Here is a 21,384-nt window from a genome sequence, read left to right on the forward strand (position 1 = left end):
ATGAACGATAAACCTTGAACTGTGAAACTCCCGAAGAACTAAAGGAAGAGGATGGAGAGCAGGAAGCAACATCTTCTGTGATGCATCGATTGGCCCGTTCAGGCGACCACACGAAGGACCTTCGAACACTGTGAACTATCGTTAACTGATCTCTCTTTCGCCCACCCACCCACCGTGATCCTGGATACCTGTGGCAATTTCGACTCTTCCCGTGGTTTCCTGGTTATGGATCCTTACGGAGATAAACTAGTGACTCGACGATCTTCTTTCATGATTGACGATATTCTGACAAAATCTCGCACCCACGGGGATGCGATGAGTCCCTGCATCTCAGCGCCAGTCACGGCTTTACCTCGATCGACTCTTTCGTCCCCATATTCTCACTATCAGATGTATGGACTAGGCTCGTCGAACTCGCCAGCAGTCGCGGCTTATCTCTTCCAGCCTCCTCAGCAACACTTCTTGGGGAAACCTTTGGACCCGGGCCCTCTTCTTTTATCTGCAGCAGGTGAGTACTCGCCGTCCCTCCATTTCCTACGTTTGCGTCGCACTCCTGTGCTGTCCGAAGTTAAACTGAACGAGTCAACTATTCAATTAATCTGAATCGCGAGAGGATATTCACACACGTGTACGCATGCAAGCATTCATACGCATACTTACAGAAGCTATTTTATTACTTATTGATATTGATTCAGATCGAAAGAAAGGAGCGTAAGAAATGGATCTCAGTAATAATAACAAAAGCACGAATTTCCTTCGTGTCAAAAAAGAACCTGAAATGGAGCAATCTGTTGGATGATTCGAAAATGATTTTCGATGCGTACGCTTTCTAGGGTAACATTCAATTTTTTTTTCCTGAGCAAACAAAAATTCAGTCAATTTTTCCCCCATGACATTAATCATAAGGAAATTTAATCTTCCGAAGTGTTTTCTTGACCTTTATTTTAAACCGCTTTCACGACAGAATCTGAGACAGTTCGTGCAGTTATTTGGAGAGCAATTTTTGAAATTAAAAAAAGAAAATCTTTTAAGTTTAAAAGAAACGAGTTGAAGGAAATAAACATTTCGTAAATGCTTTGAGATAATGAATAGATGATGATGATGATGATAATAATTATTATTATCTATACCGTCTACACAGCGCCGTCTTTTTATATAGGTTTACGATGTCGTGGAGGCAGAGATCCCCACCGCAGAAATATTCATTTCAATTTATTGTTTCAGCAACCATTTTGGTATTTTCAGTACAACAAGAAGTGAATGAACGAGGGTGCTGAGACCCCAAAATCTTATAGATGGCGCTGTTTCTAGCCCTAAATACCATCAGTGTGGCGTGAAAGAAAATTTGCGAAGTGAAGGAAGATTCTCCTCTGCGGTAAACAAATAGAAAATGTTATAAATTGGATAAATCGGTTATAAATTATTGGGTAATCATGTTAAAGAAGGAAACCAGTCGCTGAAGTTCTTGAGGGTGGTTTGTAAATTTCTATAAAAACGACATCATCATAATCTCTCTCTCTCTCTCTCTCTCTCTCTCTGTCCCACTCTCTCTGGATCATCTAATCTCTTTCTCTCTGGATCTTAAGGATTTTCTTCTATCCGATTATTATGTTTATATTAAATCCATATTAAGGAGATCGACTTGTGTCATTTAACGATATCTACAAACAATTAAATCACAAATATAACTCTTTCCTGGTTGTATTTATAATCTTCATAATTTAATTTCATTTCATAATTTTAGAGCTGTTCATCGAGCGATAGAAACTACTGTGAAAGAAATAACTTTTCGTTACACTTTTTATTTCGGTAGCAACTTGGGGTTCATCAGAACTGGCGTTAGTAGTTTCTCACTGATTCTCTCAATCTGTTCGAAGTCACTTTCAGAATATGTGCAACACTCTTAACAATTTTCTTCCTCTTCGTTCACTTAAAAATAAGGTAAGCCGTTGCAAAGAACAATTTCCTTCTTCTGTATTTTCCAACCAGCATAATCGCAGATTTTTATTCAAATTTTAACGAGTTTCTCTCTCTCTCTCTCTCTCATGAACTTTTTTTCCTATCCACAATAATTATTGACGTTTTTATTCAGAATTATTACTTATCTTAAGGAGTGAATCTAATGGTGTGTGTGTGTGTGTTACACAAATCAATAGAAAATCAAAGTTTACTTTCAAGCACAAAACTCGAGAAAGTTCGCGTGAGCTCAGGGAATGACGATGGATGAACTCGGATGAGCTGTGATTCGTCAATGACGACTTACGGAGAAAGAATTCCAAGTAAATTTTATTCGGAGATCCTGTACTTATAATGCTGGAGCCACGAAGGTCCTCGCAATCCATCTTTAATAGGAACATATTTTCTGCTCTACACAAGCTGTTTATTAGGTTTCTCACACGCATTGCACCTCGGCGTGATCATTCATTACTTATATAAAACAGGAAAGTAAAAATGCGAAGAATTTCATTATTATTTTCTGTGATTTTCACGCACGCAAGGTTGTAAATCTACAGTATATTAATACTGTAGTAGGCTAAGGAGTTCTTTTCTATTTTTATTATTATTTTTGTTTATCAATGTCATATATATTTTTTACGTAATCCAGAAATCCTACTCTCTAGAAAACATGGAACTCTTTTTTCAAGTCACTTGAAGCCTGCAATAAACAGAGTTCCGGTTAGAATATTTCCAAGAACTAATTAAATACTACCATTCAAAAATCGACTCTGCTCACTAGTTTAAAATTTAAACTTCAACTTAGAAGTTTGAGTGTATGGCAGACTGTCACGTGAAGGCCAAATTATTTTTATCTAACATCAAAATAAACGCCCAGTGTTGGCTTAAAATGCCTCGAGTTGCTTTTAACCAAGTGCGTGCTCGGTTGACTTCCAAATAGCTTTCATCATGATTGGCTGTTCGGAGTATACTTTGAGTGATTTTCGTGAATAATGGATGGTAATTATAATATTTTTACAAGTATCATTCACAGAGATGGCAAAGGAAGAACAGACTTTGTATCTCGGCCAGTGGTGAGCTACAGAAATTTTAACAAAGGGCTCGCATCGTCGAGCAAAAAAGAGCCGTATTTCACATAAAAACGTTTATTAATATAGCGTACAAATGCCAATAAAAAAGTATGAAGGGACAATGAACATGTAAAGGCTATCATTTTTAAACAAATCTTTCATGATCTAAACATGAAATATTTGTACGCAATCATCTGTGTTACATAAGATCGTACATAAGAAAAACATTTTTTAACTATCAAAATATAATAAGAATAAAATCTTTTATAATCGCACATATGCAATAGTCCGCATTTTGTATAAACAAAATAAATTTCTTTTGTTTGCGATAGACGTTTTTATGACAAACAATCTATAAATAATAAATAATTTTATCTAAACACAATAATATTGAAGTACGTTATATTTCTCTTTTGTTTTTATACTTCGAGTGATAATCAACGGTACCAATCAAGGGGCATTATTTTATAGTCCTATTGATTTATATGCGATTACCAAAAGTGAATTCTTATTTGTAAAATGGTAGTAACAGCAACTATAATATTTTATTTATAAAATCACTTTGTTAGGTTACCGTATGAGTTTTTCGCATATTATATTCAAAAATATATGTTTTTTTCCCCTTTTTTTTTTGAAAAAAATAAAAAAAATAAACAAGAAAAACAAGGGGCTCGCAAATTTGATAAAAATTTAACAAAGGGCTCGGGCGAGCCCCTTATAGCTCACCACTGATCTCGGCTAATACACTTCATGCAAAAAGAAGCCTTTTCATTTGCTTATAGCCGAGACCAACTAAACCCGATTCCGATTCACATTTTTTTCCACAAATTCTATATCAAAGAATTGAATAATTGAATAGTTTAAATAAATATTGTAAATTGGAAGCATGCGCATGTGTGTGTGTGTGTGTGTGTGTGTGTGTGTGTGTGTGTGTGTGTGTGTGTGTGTGTGTGTCGGTCTCCAACCTTTCGATTTCCTGCTCAGCGGTTTAAATGAGAGACGTGGATATTGCAGTGGACATATTCGTTTCTCGTGTCAGATAACTTTTTAATTTCAATCTACTTCTGGATGCGAAGCGATTTGAAATCAGAAACTTCTTTACTTCGAAACCAATTTCTTGAAAAGATGTTCTATTAAATGTTAGTTTTACTTCATTGCTCCGCTTATAGGAATCGGAGTTTTTTTCTTCTTCTTTTTCTTTTGCTATTCTCGGCGGTGCCTTTGTGAGGGAGAGTGGCTGCTACACTTTATATTTGGGGTGTTCTTGAGGTCTTTACGAGAGTTCTTTCCTTGAAGGCTTTCTTTTGTGGCCTCCTTGAAGCAGTTGAACAACTTTTTTTATTTACTTTTATTGTTTGTGTGTGTGTTTTGTCTGAAGGGGAGAAGGGAGCTTCGATTCCCCCCCCCCCCTTACACGCAGCCTCAAACGCTTTTCTCTGCGTTTACAATCATCCGTTTTGAAGAAAGGAAGTTTGAAAAAAAATCGTCTTTCTACAGAAGCGTTGAGTGAGAAAAATGTTCTTTCGCCGTTTTAAAAATTATGTCACAATAAACTCAATGCTTCTCGAAACGAGCATCTTGTGTTCGATTAAGTTTTCTAGCCGCGTTCTCCATTTGCTTCCGATTACGGTGACATTTTCTTCCTAAAAACCGCGCAAACTTCTTAAGGTGGCATCAGTTTTTGGAAAGCTCCACGTTACCGGCATGCTTGCTATGCAAGGGTGTTTTTTTCTTTTTTTCCCCCCAAGAATGCAAAAATTTTTATCATCGCTGGATCGAAATCGACAAGAAGAATAATGTTATGAAACGAAAAAAAGTCGATTTGCTTCTCGCATTTTATTTCGGTACATTTCACTTTAGTCTTTTCGTTTATCCACATTTCGTATTTCTTGTCAGATTTAGCTTCTTTATTTAGAGTTTGTAACAAATGTGGCATCCAGTATCAATATGCCCCCCTCCACCCCTTTTTTTTTTCTTGAGTTGATAGGGAAACGTCGATAACGGGAAGTTTTTTTTTTTTGAGCGAACGAACAAGAGCGAAAAAACATCGAAGGTGTGTTGAAATTCGGTGCATGTCGAAACTGAATCCTGATATTGCAAAAGTACGAAAAATAAAAGATTAAAATAGAAGATGGAAAACCAATGTACTTCTAGTAGTGCTGCAACAGAAGTAGGATGGACGCCGCCGAATTTTGAAGAAATTCTCTGACGACGAATTCTGCCCAGCTTTTTTAATGATAAGTATTTTAATAAAAAAAAAAGAGAACTTTTAAATTACCTGAAACTTAAATGAAAACATTTCAGCATATCATGAATGGACCAGGGGTTTCAAGATAGCATATTCATCAAGATACCAAATGTGAAACTTTTTTCCACGTTATGCGATGTTCGGAAATCTCTGCCGGTTGCTTCTTTGACGGGAGAGACAAAGTACGAACTTCCAGAAAAAAAAATACTCTCGCTTTTTAGTAACTATTTAGTCCTGTTCCGAACAAAAAAGCGCCCACATAAAATCATCCGCTACTGAACGGGATTTAAACGTATTTTTTCCCATTTGGGAGGTATGTCCCATAATGCAGTCGACAACACGCTGTTTATAAAGATCCGGGTTCGTTTCGTGTTGTACGAGAGGAGCTAGTCGGTCGCACGTTGAGGTGATAGGCTTATTAGTCGCGAAACTCTTTCAGGATTTTTCATGGGATGACATGCAAATTAGTCGGAGAACACAATGCAGTCAGTAGATTGCAGTTCAGATTTATTTCAAAGCTAGTGAGAAAAGCTATGAATGAACATATCTATTTATACACTCTGTAGAAATCTCAGAAACATTCTGCTTTCAAAAACCGTTCTCACTGTTATTTTACTTCTCGTTAGGAATCCTTAATTTTGTTCAGAGATAAAGGCATTTAAGCTAATCAAGACCTCTTCCCCTTTGGCGATCGTTCATACTTTAAGAGCAGCCATCTCTCTCTCTGACGCTGCACTTTTTAATAGAACTTTCCATCTTGAAACCAGCCTGATGCTCGGCTTCAAGCTAGTAAGCTGTTGCAGTTCAAATCGAAACTAAATTCACCTTTAATTGATAATCAGATTTGAACATCTGAGTGTTATTTTAATTGATTATTTTGGAGTTTTAGTTATTTTAGGCAAATGATTTTTTGTCAAAGCTTTAAAACGACTAATATTTAATCAGCAAACAATACCATACGTTGTGTCATCGAAAATTCGAAAATCGCCTTTTCAACTTTCGTGTACTCTGACAAATAAGTTGATCTTTACTGAGATCAATGCAGAGCATCAAAAGCAATTCAAAATCCGACGTTTTCTAAAAGCTCCAAGTACTTGCGACATGTCTGAAGAAGAGAACACTACTCAGCGGCTGGCACGGTGTTCTGTTTGTTCTGCTTTTTCTTTCTTTAACATTTGAAGGAATTTGGTAAAGAATCATAAGAACTTCAGACAAAAAATGCAGTCGGAATGAAAACCTACAAGAACGCTTGTTGGTTCAAATCTTGTTCTGTGGACAGCAGATTTCACTCTGATCACAACCGTGATTTTCCACTGGAAATTCACGAGATTTTCCGAAGAGTATTTTACTTAGAGGCCAAGAAGCTGCTTTTGGCACGCTTCCCCTATCTTTCTGAAAAACTTCCTTGTTTTAGGCAAGTTAGTGGATATTCCGCATATACCTGCAGAGAGATTAGCGTCAACAGGAGGTCCGTCAAATTCCAATAAGAGTTAAACTCGAAAACGTCTGGTAGTGCTTGCAGAGAGTTTGAATCCATATGATGATATCAGTATGACCAGGAAGGGGGGGGGCGAATGGTAGATCTAGATAACTGCAGTGAATTGAAGAAGCGAGATATAAGCATGTTATGGTACTATATTTTCAGCGGGTTCTCTTATTTTCGCCTTCCTTAATTGGATTCGTTTACAACTTCATGTTATACCGAAGGACGAGTCGCATTTCCTTTACAACAGGCTCCACGATTAACTCCCTCCCTCCTTCGATCTTCATTATCGGCACTAACTGTTTAATTCTTTTGAGTAGAGATTTCATGAGATGTGTTTCTTGGTTTTTTTCTGGTCATCACGCTATTGGAGCTTTGATCTGCGGAAGCGTATGTAGGCATACTGAACCCATGCTTAATGCTGGTAAAGAAATAATGAGAGGAATGTAAAACTTACTTTATTATTGCTAGTCAACACTAGTTTAAAAAATCAGATAATTAGTTTCAATCTATTTTTCTTTTTCTTTTTTTTCTTTTTTTTTCTTTCTTTCTTTCTTTTTTTTTTTTTTTTTTCAAAATCATCATCAATATCAATAAAGCGAATTATACGTCATTACCATTAGGGCAAAAGGACAAAGCCTGCTGAAATAAGAAGTTCGTTGAGATCCGAATATCTTATATGAATATGTCTTTCACTAAAGTAAACACAAAAGCGTGCACAAATTAGGATATTCATTCGCTTTGATTCCAAGTGAAGTATTCTAATGACTGTAAACACGAGACAGTTTCTATGTGGAGGGGGGGGGTAGGATTGTGATTAAACTGAAAAAGTGTTGAACAGATTGTAACCAAAGTTTGGTGCTTATTTTAGGCAATTTTAATCTTATTGTGCTCCCTCTAGAAGAAGCAGCTTATTCATCATTTTAAAGATGTTTCTCGCTGATTTCAGAAATGTGTGACGCATATTTTGAGCTCATAGAAAGCAACTGCTCAGTCTCGAAATGTATCAAATACATCGAATATCTAATAAAGAAATTGAAAATCTCACTTCTGCTCTTAGGTGGGTTTATCTTTTAGGTGGGAGATGAATCTCCCACCTAAAAGAACTTTCTAAATCCCCTCCAGCCCCTCTTATTGGAGGCCTGGAGGGGCTTTAAAAAGTTCCATGTTCAGTCTCTAGACTGGGGTTTCTGGACTATGTAAAAATAAATGAAAAAATACAAAAAAAAAAAACTATATGAAATCAATAACAACAGAAAACAAATCATTAAAACATTATATATATATATATATATATATACACACTTCGGCCCTTTACTATGACTGCCCGGTTTTATATGAGTTTTACTGATATTAAGAGAGACTCGTTGGTTACGGAGGTTCAGATTTCTTTTACTTCCCTACCCCCATCTTCGATTTTTGTCAGTCGATGAAGAATATCGAGATGGGAAACCTCACTTGGAATAACGAAAAAAAAAATATTTTTTTGTCATTTAAAAAGGCTAATTCTAAAAAATTTACTTTGTTTAGAGTGTACCACTTGGGAATTGGTACTGGTTTAGATTAATTAATATTTATTTAAATTAAAATTTTAATTAAGTATGTAAATACTATAATTGTTTTTGTTTAGATAGTGTGAAAACAAAAAACTCATAACGAATTAATTAAAATTAATAAAAAAAAAACAGTCCAATTTTTGTCCATCTAACTTTGTTGCATATTGCCTCAGTGATTGAATGATTAACGCAAAATATCGATAAAAACAGGCTCAAAATTAGCATTTTTCGATATAAGGAGAGTAAGGTGGGAATTTTAGACTCTTCACTAGTAAAACTTTGCATTTCGATGTAACTTTTTTTAAGACAAGCTCGATTTCTCGCTCTTTGACAGAAAGCACAAGTAGAACACGGCTAATAATTTTATTGGCTGAATATTCGATATTCGAAGTGGCTATGAAGTAATCTGATGAATTTTTAAGCAATTTATGTCCGTCTGAGGAATATTCTCACGTATTTCGGGCTACGCTTCAATCGAACATTAACTAGATTTCTCTTGCTACTAGCAGCCGTACCGAAAAAGATATGCGTGTTCTGCATTTCTTAAAGATGTCCAGCAGCTTAGAACAAAGAACGAGCGCTGCAATCTGCGTGAAGTTTGGGAATTCATAAGCGAGGCGCACTCGAAAGGTTAAAACAGGTCAATGAGGATCAAGTAAATATCAGTGATAATCCATAAGGCGATTATCAAGGAACTCAGACTTATTACATATGAGTATATTGTGGGTGGGTGGACGGGTTAAGATTCACCTGTTCAATGACGCTGTGCGTAGCGATCAGAGATTTTGCTTCGAAAAACCTGAACCTGTATAAAGGCTGTAAGTTGGGTGGAACCTCTTATGCTGAAACAGCGAGATTAATTTTCACGTAAATCACATACAAGCTTGAAAATCGGTACATTGTTAGATGCGATAAAGAAATAGGATTAACCGCTGTATAATTACCAAAATTAGATTCAGAAGCAGCTCGACTGTTGGACCGTAAGAGGCATAATACGTAAGTTCTGTTGCGTAAGTTAAATGATGGAAGGGATACCACAATTTATCTTAAAGAAAGGAAAACTTGAACTTACCCTATATAAAATAGAAGTCCAATTTTTTACCTTCTTCAGAATGTACTTTCCGAGAAGATCCTCATGCAGATATCCTGACTTATTGGTTAATCATGCACCAAATACTCGGCATAAAGAGCCCGTTCTAGAAAAGATATGAGTTAGGAATTGCCACGAGACTGTTCCGGCTCGAAATGTTGGGTTGGTTTCAGTGACGAAGGAAACAACTAATTTGACGTTCCAAGGATTGGAAATGTTTTTGAATCCAGGTCCTTCTAAAAGACAAAAGAGAGTCAAACGTAATTTACTTAACAAAGAATCTTCCACGAATTAGTGTTACGGTAATTAAAAATAAGTAACTAAATAAATAAAGAAAGAAACAGAGAAAAACCCCAATGCCTTTTATTAAATCTTCCCAAATGTCCTGACTCTGATTCCTTATAATACGGCGTTGCGTAATAACAGTGAAAGCATAGAAATAAATGAATAAACATTGACTAGTTTTTTATGGGATATTTCGTTAACAACCTGCACACTCTCGTTGTTCAATTTGACCTTTAGCATTATCTGGGAATCTCTGATTGGCGGATTGGCTTTGCGTCGCAGCCCGAGGTTCCACCTTGACGCGAAACCCTTTGAAAAGAAAGAAGCTTCTCATGTTCGGCAAATCTCGGATCACAAAAATCAGGCAAAGTTGGAGGCTGATGAACTTCTTAGAATGCTTATTTTTGCCGTGGATGCGAGTGGCGAAGGGATGGTTTTCCCATCAAGACGGTGCACACGTCAAGTACGCCCCGCTCTCCAATCTTCTCGTTAAATCTTTGCCTCATTAAGAAGAAAGATTGTCTTTCACTGCGAACAGCTTATTATCTGTGGATTTAATTTTTGCAATAAAAATTCTTCGTTCGTTAATACGACCGACCATACGAGGGTAGAATCACCTACTTACGTGTAATTACGAAAAGTTTCTTTGCTCCCTTTCTACGGCGCAAACGAAAGTTCACGTAAGGCTTCCCTCCATCTTTACGTTTCACTTGGCAATGCTCTGGAGAAATCTAATACGTTTTAATAAAGACAATGTGTGTTCTTTTTAAATGACTGCATGCAAAAAACGAGGAATGCACGGAAATACAATTATTTGTATTTGTTGACAGGGTTTTTAAGCAATCGTTTCTGTTCAGGGAATACTCAAATTCGTGTTCTGAAAATAAACAAAATCGACCACGGAAATGTTTTTGATTTCTCACCTACCAAGCAAACCCTCTTACACGAGTCCAAAAAAATGGAGTTTTTGAAATTTGAGAGAAAAAAAGATTTATTAACAGGAAAAAGTGTGTTTTTTTATGAAAGAAAACAAGTCTTCTTCCGCGGTTGGTAAAGAAACGTTCTACAGTTCTGTGATCAGTAGACCTTCCTTTTTTGTCTTAAGGTCAGTCTGTGGGAATTGAGAGGCGTAAATGAAAAGCGGATAGCGCAAGCACTGCCTTACTTTTTTCTGTAGTGCTGTTCAAGGAATAAATTCCTTTCTTTCTTTTATTGACGATGATTCATATCGCAGGGAATTGGAGGCTCTCCGAACACCTCATTGGGTTTTGTTACGTTGCTTTAATAAGCACAAAACATTCCTCTTTCATCACGCTGACTTGTAAAGTAAAACTTCTGGATTTAAATGCAACTGTAGAAGGGTGAAAGACGCTTGTCACAGCAAAAGGGACTTAAGGTGGGAATTGAGAGGCGTGGAAGAAAGGGAATGGAAAAGTTCTTTACTTAGATTCAACAATTAACATTTCGTTCTCAAGTGCTGCAGAAGGTTGCGAAAACGAAAAAGACGTTCCAGCACAATTTGAACTGAATTCCACTGCAGAATGTCTTCGTAATTCACGGCTCAAGAAATCAAACTTGTTTTCTCTTTTCTAATGAGGTCTCACAAAGCTGCCTGTAATCGTGCCAACCTGATGGTTGCTTTCTTCGATAATTTATTGCATGCATCCCGCCTTTAAAAGTGTAATCACTTCGATAGACATTTAATCGCTTTTCGAGAGATTTGTTCTTGGGATTTCTCCGGGATTCTTCCACCATTGCAGCTAGTATTGCATATCACGGCGCACTAATAACCCCACCGTATTAATGATACACTCGCTAGGGAGGTTGATCATCAGACTTTATTGATCGATGAAGCTGTCTTGTGCGCAAGCTCGCTAAACACCCACGCTCTTCTCAAACCAACTACGACAACACTTTGTCGCCGATATCCTATCGAAATTCATTCTTCACCGACGACCCCACACTCAGTTCGTCTTACTTCTGATTGTGTCAACCAATTTTCCTTTTACTCCCTTAACTGCATGCAGTGTTCAATATGTGTTCTCTTGTTTCTGTCTTTAGGAATTTATAAAGACCGATTACTTGTTTTCACTAATCATCCTCGTGCTTCCTTTTTTGATTATTATAATAATCCATCTGTCCTTCACATCTCAGTTTAAAGACCCTTAATATTTCTTTCTCGGAAGACTTTGTAATCGTCTTCTATGTCTTTGCTACTCCACTCTTTCATTTGAATTGTTCAAAACCCGTCATGTGTTGCTTCCTCTACTTCCACGCAATCGTCTCTCAAGCATCCTATCGCTTCATTAGTGGGTTCATCTTCAGTTATTTGAATGGACATCTTATGAATAGAGCGAACCGTGTCTAAGTTAACTTTGTATAAAGAAACTCTTCAAACACTGTGAGGGTTTCTGTTATTTTAAGGTACTTCATAGTGCTTCGTGAAGTATCTTTTTTTAATTGAATAAAACACATACCATCCTCTCATTTGAGTTTGCGTTTTAGATGATCATTGTCACCTGGATTCAACTCCAAATTTCAGGTATTACATAAATGCAGATTACTTTTCCTTCTTTCCCAAGAGTATCATTGGAGTTTGTAGCAAATCCCACAGCGCAATACTATTATAGTTGGAATGCTTTGTTGCTCCACATTTCTGGAACAGACAATCGTTTAACTGGATTCTAAAGGTGAAAAATGCTGCGAATTTGTCGACAGAAACCAGGAAGAATCATCATATACTTACAAAGTGACTTAAGTTTAGTAAGTCACTTTGTTTTAAGTATCGACGTCATCAAGCAGATCAAATCGAGTGATTCGTTTGATACGTAAGAGAAAAATCCCATTCGTGTGTCAGCAGCTCAGCTGCGTTCAGAATATAGTAATAATAATAAGAAGAAGAAGAAATAAAGAACGGCGACTCGATAACGTTCACAGGGATGTAAGACTTTAACGAAGGAATGCAACATCACCGCCAAAAGACTTTTAAACATTTAAAAGTTGTAAGAATGTTATAACACATTTGGCAGTTTTACCGGATAAAAAATATAATAAACTTTTTAAATAATTTTTTTATTCACCTAGTTTTATTACGAAACATTTTAGGCCACATTTTGTCTATCGTATTTGTGTATGAATGTGGAGAACTTTAGGTAATCGAGCAGGATCCGTGACTCTTTCAGTCCTAGAGAAACGCAGTTAACTGGGAAAATAAAAAAATTATATCAGAAGGAAATGCTTTTACAAGTTAATATGTATTTTTATCTGAAGCGCGTGTGTATGTGTGTATGCGTGTGCTTGTGCGTGCGCGCGCGCGCGCTCACAAGCATAAATTTGGAATGACGAATTTCCGCGCCACACCTCTGACCCATCAGCATTTTTTTCTGTTCACACATTGCCGATTCTGGGTAAAAAAATCTATTTCAACTAGGAAATTCATTACAATAGGTGATAAGTTTCGCATTCCGCCAGTTAATTGAGTTGTTTTGTGTTCTTCGATAAATTTCTCCGAAGGCAATCACGTGGAATGGGAAAAGTTGGTTTTTGTTCAAGTTAATTTATGCAATTTTATTTTTATAAGTTTTTATATAACTTTTTAAACCATTGAAATTAAATAATCTTTTATCCGAAGCCAAAATAATAATAATAATAATAATAATAATAATAATAATAATAATAATAATAATAATAATAATAATAAATCGCCCTCTTGGATATTTTTATGATTATATAATATATATCCATAATATTAGAAACTGTTTGACACGGTCAGAGGCTGAATTCAAGGTTCAGAAATCTTAAAGAAAAAAAAAAGTGGGAAATTAAAAACCTCGTTTGTCCAGTGGACAGCGCAAAGTTAGCTGATTGCACGAGCATTACATTCATCTGTAGAAATGAATGCGTCCCTTTACAAGACTCTGCATTTAGTGGTGGTTAAATTAGCCTCTTCAGAGGGTCTCCATGCAGCGAAGGGGGAGGGGAGACGAAGAGGAGGGGCGAAGAAGCTGAGTGCTTCGATGTGACCAGAACGAAGAAAAACTTCTCATAGAGAATGGCTTCATTTGTTATGCAAATAGTAAATAAAGAATTTTCTTTCATCCCAAGCACTCCTTCATCGGCCAAAAAGTGGACGTTTTTTCTGCATCGGTTTTAATCCACGTTAATTATTTCGATGCTTAGCATGAAAGCGCTCATCAGGCTGTTGTTCCATCGTTACGACTCACTTGTTAAGAACGCCTTAATTAGGCACTTTTATCAGAAATGTCCTCCAACTTAATTCTTTTCCCGCGTGCTTTTGATTACTGGATCAACGTCACCTTCGATAAGTGAGCGCCAATGATGCAGATTAAAAGAAAAAACTCCCCCCCCCCCTCATGTTCGAATTAAAAGCGTTTTCGACGTGAAGTTACTCTGCAATGTTGTTTATCCGCAAAACAACTTTGCGGTGCGGAAGTGCACCGTTAACTACGAGCGCTTTTCAAAGTGCTGGCTACGAACGAATGGAGAACCGAAATGCTGCTCTCTTAAACGCACTCTGATCACCGTTAATGGCGGACATCGAAAAGCGGTTATTTGTGGAAGTGATCTGCAGAGACGGACGGACGAAAAGGGCCTTGAGAATTCAAAAACGCATATTAGTTTCCCGGAGTTTCTCTCTTTTATTTTCTTTTGTATCTTTAAGAGCTGCTCTCTTACTGCATCAAAGCATCAAAATGAATTTCTCTCATTCAATCGACAGAGATCTGTCCGGATCTGTCAACCTTGGAGATTTATCACACGCAAATGTTGAAAGTTTCAGTCACACATCAACCCGATCGGCTTTTGACTGTTCGTTAACTACACTGACGAAGACAGTTTGGAAATCAATTCGTGGAGGCTGGTACAGAAACTCATATTAACACCGCTTTCATGACGCTCATGTTTCGAAAAGTTTTCAGTTGTTGCCCTCTCCTCGCAGAAGTTTTTCCTCTGCTTGTTGATTTTTAAAAAGATGAAGGGCTTACAAAATTGAAATTCGTTCGCACATTGTTACTCCTGCCTGCTAACAAGAGGAGTTTGGTTATTGTCGGGTTAGATGATATCGTTTTAATATTTAGTTCGAAAGTCCCCAAGTTCATATTTCCACTTGAAGAGAACTTTTCCTTCTATATAATCCTTTGCAAACTGATAATTTGCAAAGCTATGAACACGTGCGATTTCTTAGCTCTCATTCCTTTCTTTGTTTTCTCACTGCTGTCTCCTCACCTTGACCAATTTAATCTCTTTCATTATCGTCTACTACCTCCTTCATTACGTCGATTTATCACTGCAGTAATTTTCATATTTTTTTCTTTCCCTCGTTTGAAACACGAAGTCCAAACGCTTTTCATATTTTTATGGATGCATTTCTATAAATTTATTCTATTTAGTAGTACTATATTTCTTTTAGTACTCAATTATGAAAGAAAGAAGAAATCTATAGACTATATATTTTTATCTACGAACTCAACTTTCTTTGAGTTCTTTTTAATGCATTCATTTTCTGTTTTCCGTCTCTTTTATCTGAATGCAAAAGTCAAAATGAAGGCATTTATTTTAATCTTATGGATCTCATCTGAAGCACGGTTGAAGACCGATATATGAATAGCTTTGAAATACGTTTTTCATTTTTTTAAATTAGTGTAATTGCTAGTACATTGTTGTATTGAATACCCAAGAAACGTTTAAGAAAACTGTGGAATAAAAAGTCGAAAAAAAAGCTGCTTTCAGGCCAAACAGGAATCGTGAAAATCAAATTTCTACTATAAGACAAAGCCATGAAATCCGGGAATATAACTAAGTATCTCTGTTTAAGTTTTGAAGTTCTGAACATTGAATGTAATATGTTGAAACCAAGTAGTAGAACTGAAGGAGGATACAGGAAGATAGAAGAACACACTATCTAATCTTATCTCTGTACTTTATATAGACGATGTTATACCCCGAATCAGATCCAATGTAAGTGTTCGGGACTAAGCCGACCAACTTCAACAACAAATTGTGATAGAAAAAAGCAATAAAAAGACCAAAACTATGAAAATAGACAGGAACATGAAAATCATGAACGGTATTTTAAATGAGTAGAGCATAGTACAAAATATTTCAACTATTTAAGCATATCACAATTATTAATGAAGGTTGAAAATTAAATACGGATCCAAATAGATAATAGAATAAGCGAAGCTGATATGGTGGGGAGCCAAATGAATAAATTTATATGGAATAAGAGAGAAGGTAGCCAAAACACTAAGCTGGCGGCATACAATGGTTGGAACTTGTATTTTAGCTTAGGAATCTCAGAGTTGATTTTGATTAAAGACTAGAGACCACAGACATGAGAGTTCAAAGAAGGACGAGGGAAGTGAACAGATAGCATGAATGGAAGAATAACATTAAAAACCAAGAGATCAGTAAAGAACTTGACATTATCAAGCTGCTTCCTAATTGCCAATTAAACAGAATAAGAAAGAAACGATTAGAAAAGATAAGTCTGATGACCTGGATGGTAGGGAAAATATCCAGAGGAAGGTCTCAATCTGGGTGTTTTGATGCAAGAAGTGAGTTAGAAGGCGGACGTTGAGTATACTGCAGTCCAGACAGAGAGCAGATTAATTTGGAAGAAAATTGTTTATAGAAAGTTAGTTATAACGTAAACTTAATCACGTGGCGTCCTCTACTACCCTCGAAGTGTCAGGAATTTCACGATGATAATTCGTTTATTTAAAATATTTAAAAGTAACCAGAACAAAACGTGTAATTTATCAATTTGTGAATCAAAGGTCATTCTTCATCCACTGGGAATATTAGTTCATATCGCAATCAGAAAGCAAGCAGAAAGATGAACATTTCCATCTTCACAAATTCTGTTGACAATTGTAACTGCAGTTGAACTACACGAAATCCGACATGATCCATTGAACCAGGGTTGTCGAACAACTCAATTTTATTATGAGTCATGCGATACAATCGAATATTGAATATTGAATCAAGCCGGCCTGGTTGGCCGAGTGGTCTGCATATCCACTCTCCAGCCAGGCTGCGGGTTCGAATCCCGCCGTAGACATTGATGTTTGTGACTGTACTAGTGGTGGTGGTCGGCAGTAGATGGCGTTGGTATAGATGATGACGGTAGTTGCGATTTGTTGTCGTTGGTGAATTGAGTGGTGGAGACAGAGCTGTAGAGCAGGTGCCCTCCCTCGATGAGTCTTTGGACTCCCTGTAGGTATCATGTAATAATAATAATTTCATGTGACTCCCACGCAAGTTCTAAACCTGTAGTACGTTATTACAGTAGATGGGCCAAGAATTGGTTTCTATTTTTGTTTTTATTAATTTCTGTATTTTTTTTATATATATTTTATTCATTTTGTTCCGAAAATCGTGCTCCAGATCTCAAACATGAAACATTTTTTCAAGCCTCTAATAAGTGAGGAGATGGACTCACATGAACTACGAAATTCTTGTTCAAACTAAAGCTAGAGATACTGTACCAACCGAATAACTGGAGATTGCAGTACTAGGAACGGTATTCAAAGAGTAGAAGTAGCTAAAATAAAAATCGGAGAAGATTTGGTTTGATAGGTTTGAAAGCGGACTGTGAATAGCAACTGTACGTACCTGCGGGAAAATGGATGCTACATGCAACACCTCTGATTTCACTGGGATCAACTGTGCGCAATCATAGCAGTCATAAAAGTCTTTCCGCTACTCGTGAAGAACTGCATTCCATAAATTTATTTATTTTCATTGATGAGTTGTAGCTCACAAGCGTTTGTTAACAATAAGTATCCCTCATCCATTGGCATGGGCCAGAATCTTACTGTGAACACAATGGAAATCGGTCTTGAGGAACGATGGGTCACATTTCACAGTTTTCCAGTTCGATGGACTTGTTAGAATATGGAGCATGTCTAGAGAATGCTCTTTATTTGCAAGTGAACTTCTTGCCCATTTAAAGTGTGAGAATAAGGAGCATGTATAGAGAATGCTCTTCACTTGAGCTTGTTGTTGTTATCCTATAGATGAAGGTCGGAAATGGCTGCGGTTGCTTCTTGTAGTGTGGTTAGGTCCATTGGGTATGGCGAATGATATCACGCGCATTAATATTTTGGACGAACGTGAATTTGATGTTTTGTGGTGGCTATCATCGTGTCTTCCAATATTATAACAGTTATCATAAAGCAATGATGGTTAATTGCATAGTTTGCAAAGAATAGCGAAATTGCAGAAACCATCTCATAGTTCCTTTCTAAATCTGATAGGACATCCTTGGGATGAGAACATCCTTCGTTGTTAGCGGAACCAACTTTTAACAAAATGGAAGCACAATACCACATGCCTAGAAAAAATGCTAAACCCGCTAAATGATAAATGCACGTAAACACAAGAAAGATATTTATTAACCAAATATTTCGGTCTGGAAATAGCAGACCATCTTCAGTGGTATTACAAGAACAGTTTTAAAAAATACAAGCTAGAATATTAACAATAGATCGTTAAAAATAGAACACGCCGCGTGAAGTTATATCACTAAGTATTAAGTATAAAACGGAACATTTTGAAGTAGAGACATGATTGAAAAAAAAATTAATGAGTAATCTTGATTGGACTTTCCCAGATTTTTGATATAGATATACAGTCATTACGATTCAGGTTGGGACGATGGAGCAAGGCCTCCTTCACACGCCTTCCTTGAACAAACGTTCGAACCTACAACGGGATCTATGTAAGAGGCGAGTCCTGGACCAAAAGATGCTGTGGTCAGTTTCAATCCCGTGTTGAGCCAATCCAGACTTTTCAGGTTTGTTGTGAAGATTGGAGATTGATGTTCTTGGATTCTTTTTTCAAGAGAACGTACAGTCTGTCCAAAATAGGAAAGATCACAGTTACAAGGAATTTGATAAACTCCAGGAAGAGATAAAGTTGAGCGTTTGTCTTCAGGAAAAGGAAAAAAGAATCCAAGAACATCAATCCTCCATTCTTCACAACAAACCTGAAAAGTCTGGATTGGCTCAACACGGGATTGAAACTGACCACAGCATCTTTGAAGATGAAAAGATGATGAAGATGAAAATTGAGAAAATATTGAGTACTTTTTTTAGAAAAGCCATTGAGTTTTTGGCTTTTCTAAAAAAAAGTACTCAATTTTCTAAACTCAATGGCTTTTCTAAAAAAAGTACTCAACATCTTCTCAATTCTTATAATCCTCCACAAAACAACAAAGTTTCAATACGTCGAGTGCCAATTCCTTATATCTCCGGTATTTCAGAACCTATCGGAAGAATTTTAAAGAAATATGATTTAACAACTACGTATTCACCTATTAACAAATTGTCTTCTCATTTTCCTTCTCCTAAAGACAAAAATTCAACTTTATCTCTTCCTGGAGTTTATCAAATTCCTTGCAACTGTGATTTTTCCTATTTTGGACAGACTGGACGTTTCTATTGAAAAAAGAATTCAAGAACATCAATCCTCCATTCTTCACAACAAACCTGAAAAGTCTGGATTGGCTCAACACGGGATTGAAACTGACCACAGTTTCAATTTTTGACCAGGACTCGCCTCTTACATAGATCCCGTTATAAGTTCGAACGTTTGTTCAAGGAAAGTGTGGAGGCCTTGCTCCATCGCCCCAACCTGAATCGTAATGACTGTATATCTATATCAAAAATCTGGGGAAGTCTAATCAAGATTACTCATTATTATTATTTTTTTTCAATCATGTCTCTACTTCAAAATGTTCCGTTTTATACTTAATACTTAGTGATATAACATCACGCGGCGTGTTCTATTTTTAACGATCTATTGTTAGTATTCTAGCTTGCATTTTTTAAAACTGAAGATGGTCTGCTATTTCCAGACCGAAATATTTGGTTAATTAAATATCTTTCTTGTGTTTACGTGCATTTATCATTGTCTTATGTCACAAGTATTGCTAAACCCGCTACAAATCACTTTACCACTCATTAATAATATTTTTGTTCGATAATTGCGGCTGGCCAATTTGCCTGTACAGTGGTTGATAAACCCGAGTTTCCAGGAAAAAAAACACCTGCTACCTCCAAATGAGACCGACTAACTCACTTTTGAGTCAAAAATATTCCTCTCATTATTACAAGAATAGGGCTCGTGTCTTCTCCAACCGCAGGGCACAATGTCTTGTCTTTTTTTTTGGGGGGGGGGGGTAATTGGTAATATATCCTCGCCGAGAAAGATAGGAGTATAGAATTATTTCAAGATGATAAAACTAATCTTGTCCAATGAGTTGCGTGCAATAAACAGAGAATGGAAAAGAAATTTTTTTTTTCTTGAGAGAAGGGCTGGGTTTAATAGCATTGAATTTAATAAGATTCTAAGAATCTCTAAGAATTTCAGGGCTGTAGAGGTAGATATTCTTGTAGGTTTGTACAGGTGAGGTTTTTCAAATGTAAACGAGAAGCGTGCAGTACGCTATCATTGGCAAAGTGTGGATTAGATTTGCAATCAGTTTGACGTGGTTGAAATTATGGCAGAAGCAACTACCTGAAAATTCAGTGAATTATTATTTATTTTAATCGAGTTTAGGAAGGTTTCTCAGGTCCATGAGATTTGAATGCAGGTTTTTGTAACCGAATAGCAAATGTCACGTAGTTCTGGTGACCACTATGGAAGCGCGTATATGCAAAATGATAATGGAATGGTGTTCTCTGTTACCTAGCAATTGTTTCAAAGTTTAAGATCCAGTTCCACCCGCTAACAACGTAATGTTCGAACAGAGAGAGAGAGAGAGAGAGAGAGAGAGAGAGAGAGAGAGAGAGAGAGAAAACTCGTTTACTTTTTATTTACGGAGATCAAAACACAGACCATAAAATGGGAAATCACATTATTAGTTAACAGGCTTCATGTTGCCAAGTTGTCAGTCTCATAGGGAGGTGGCTGGATTTCCCGCAGTGTAAGAAACTGGCCTGGAGAAGACATACAGTTTACACACAAGATAGACATAAGACTAACCACTTTATCCTTTCATAACCACTTTATGGTTATGAAAGCCAACCAAAGTAGATTTCAGGCCTTACAGACATGCGAAGTACCGTGTAGTATTTATTTATTTATTTATTATTATTATTTAATATATATTATTATTGTCAGTAATTGAACTTTCGAATCGCTTGATGCATGGAAACAACACACAGAACAAGCGAGAGGTCTCTCAATCTTGCATATTAACATCAGAAGCATCCAAAAACATCGGTTATTGTTACAGGCTTATCTGAGGAATTACACTGATATTATTGATGTATTGATTCTAACAAAAGTATCCATAACTAATGACGAAGCGACTGCTTTCCAAATTCCAGGCTTCCAACAACATAGATCATGCTGCCAAACAAAAGAGACTATTAATATTTATCAAAAGGTTGGACTATTAATATTTATCAAACAAAAATTAATAGCAAAAGAAACGGCCTATCAGTTTGAGCATGCTGAAACCCTTTGCCTCGAAATCACTAATACCATCAATAGACAGCATCCCATAATACTAAATGCTATTTACAGGCCACTAAACCTATACATGACAAAATTCGTGCACGAACCCAATTGCTGGCTTTCACGCCAAGAAATATGCTCAACCGAATACCTAATGATAATTGGCGACATAAACATAAATATTGCAAACGAAAACCAAAACAACACTT

General features: G+C 36.6%; 1 protein-coding gene across 1 annotated transcript in view; it reads left to right on the forward strand.

Annotated features, from left to right (window-relative positions):
* Positions 1-225: 225 nt before the first annotated feature.
* Positions 226-21,384, forward strand: part of LOC150094062 (brain-specific homeobox protein-like) — an 83,524-nt gene continuing 62,365 nt past the window's right edge. Inside the window, exon 1 of the mRNA XM_090412943.1 lies at positions 226-508. Coding sequence (XP_090269069.1) covers positions 226-508 — 283 coding nt within the window. The remainder of the gene's footprint in view (positions 509-21,384) is intronic.

The sequence above is a fragment of the Typopeltis vanoorti genome, chromosome 23 (assembly GCF_054136105.1).
Source record: "Typopeltis vanoorti isolate ZY-2024b chromosome 23, IOZ_Tvanoo_1.0, whole genome shotgun sequence".
In the NCBI taxonomy this organism is placed as follows: Eukaryota; Metazoa; Arthropoda; class Arachnida; order Uropygi; family Thelyphonidae; genus Typopeltis; species Typopeltis vanoorti.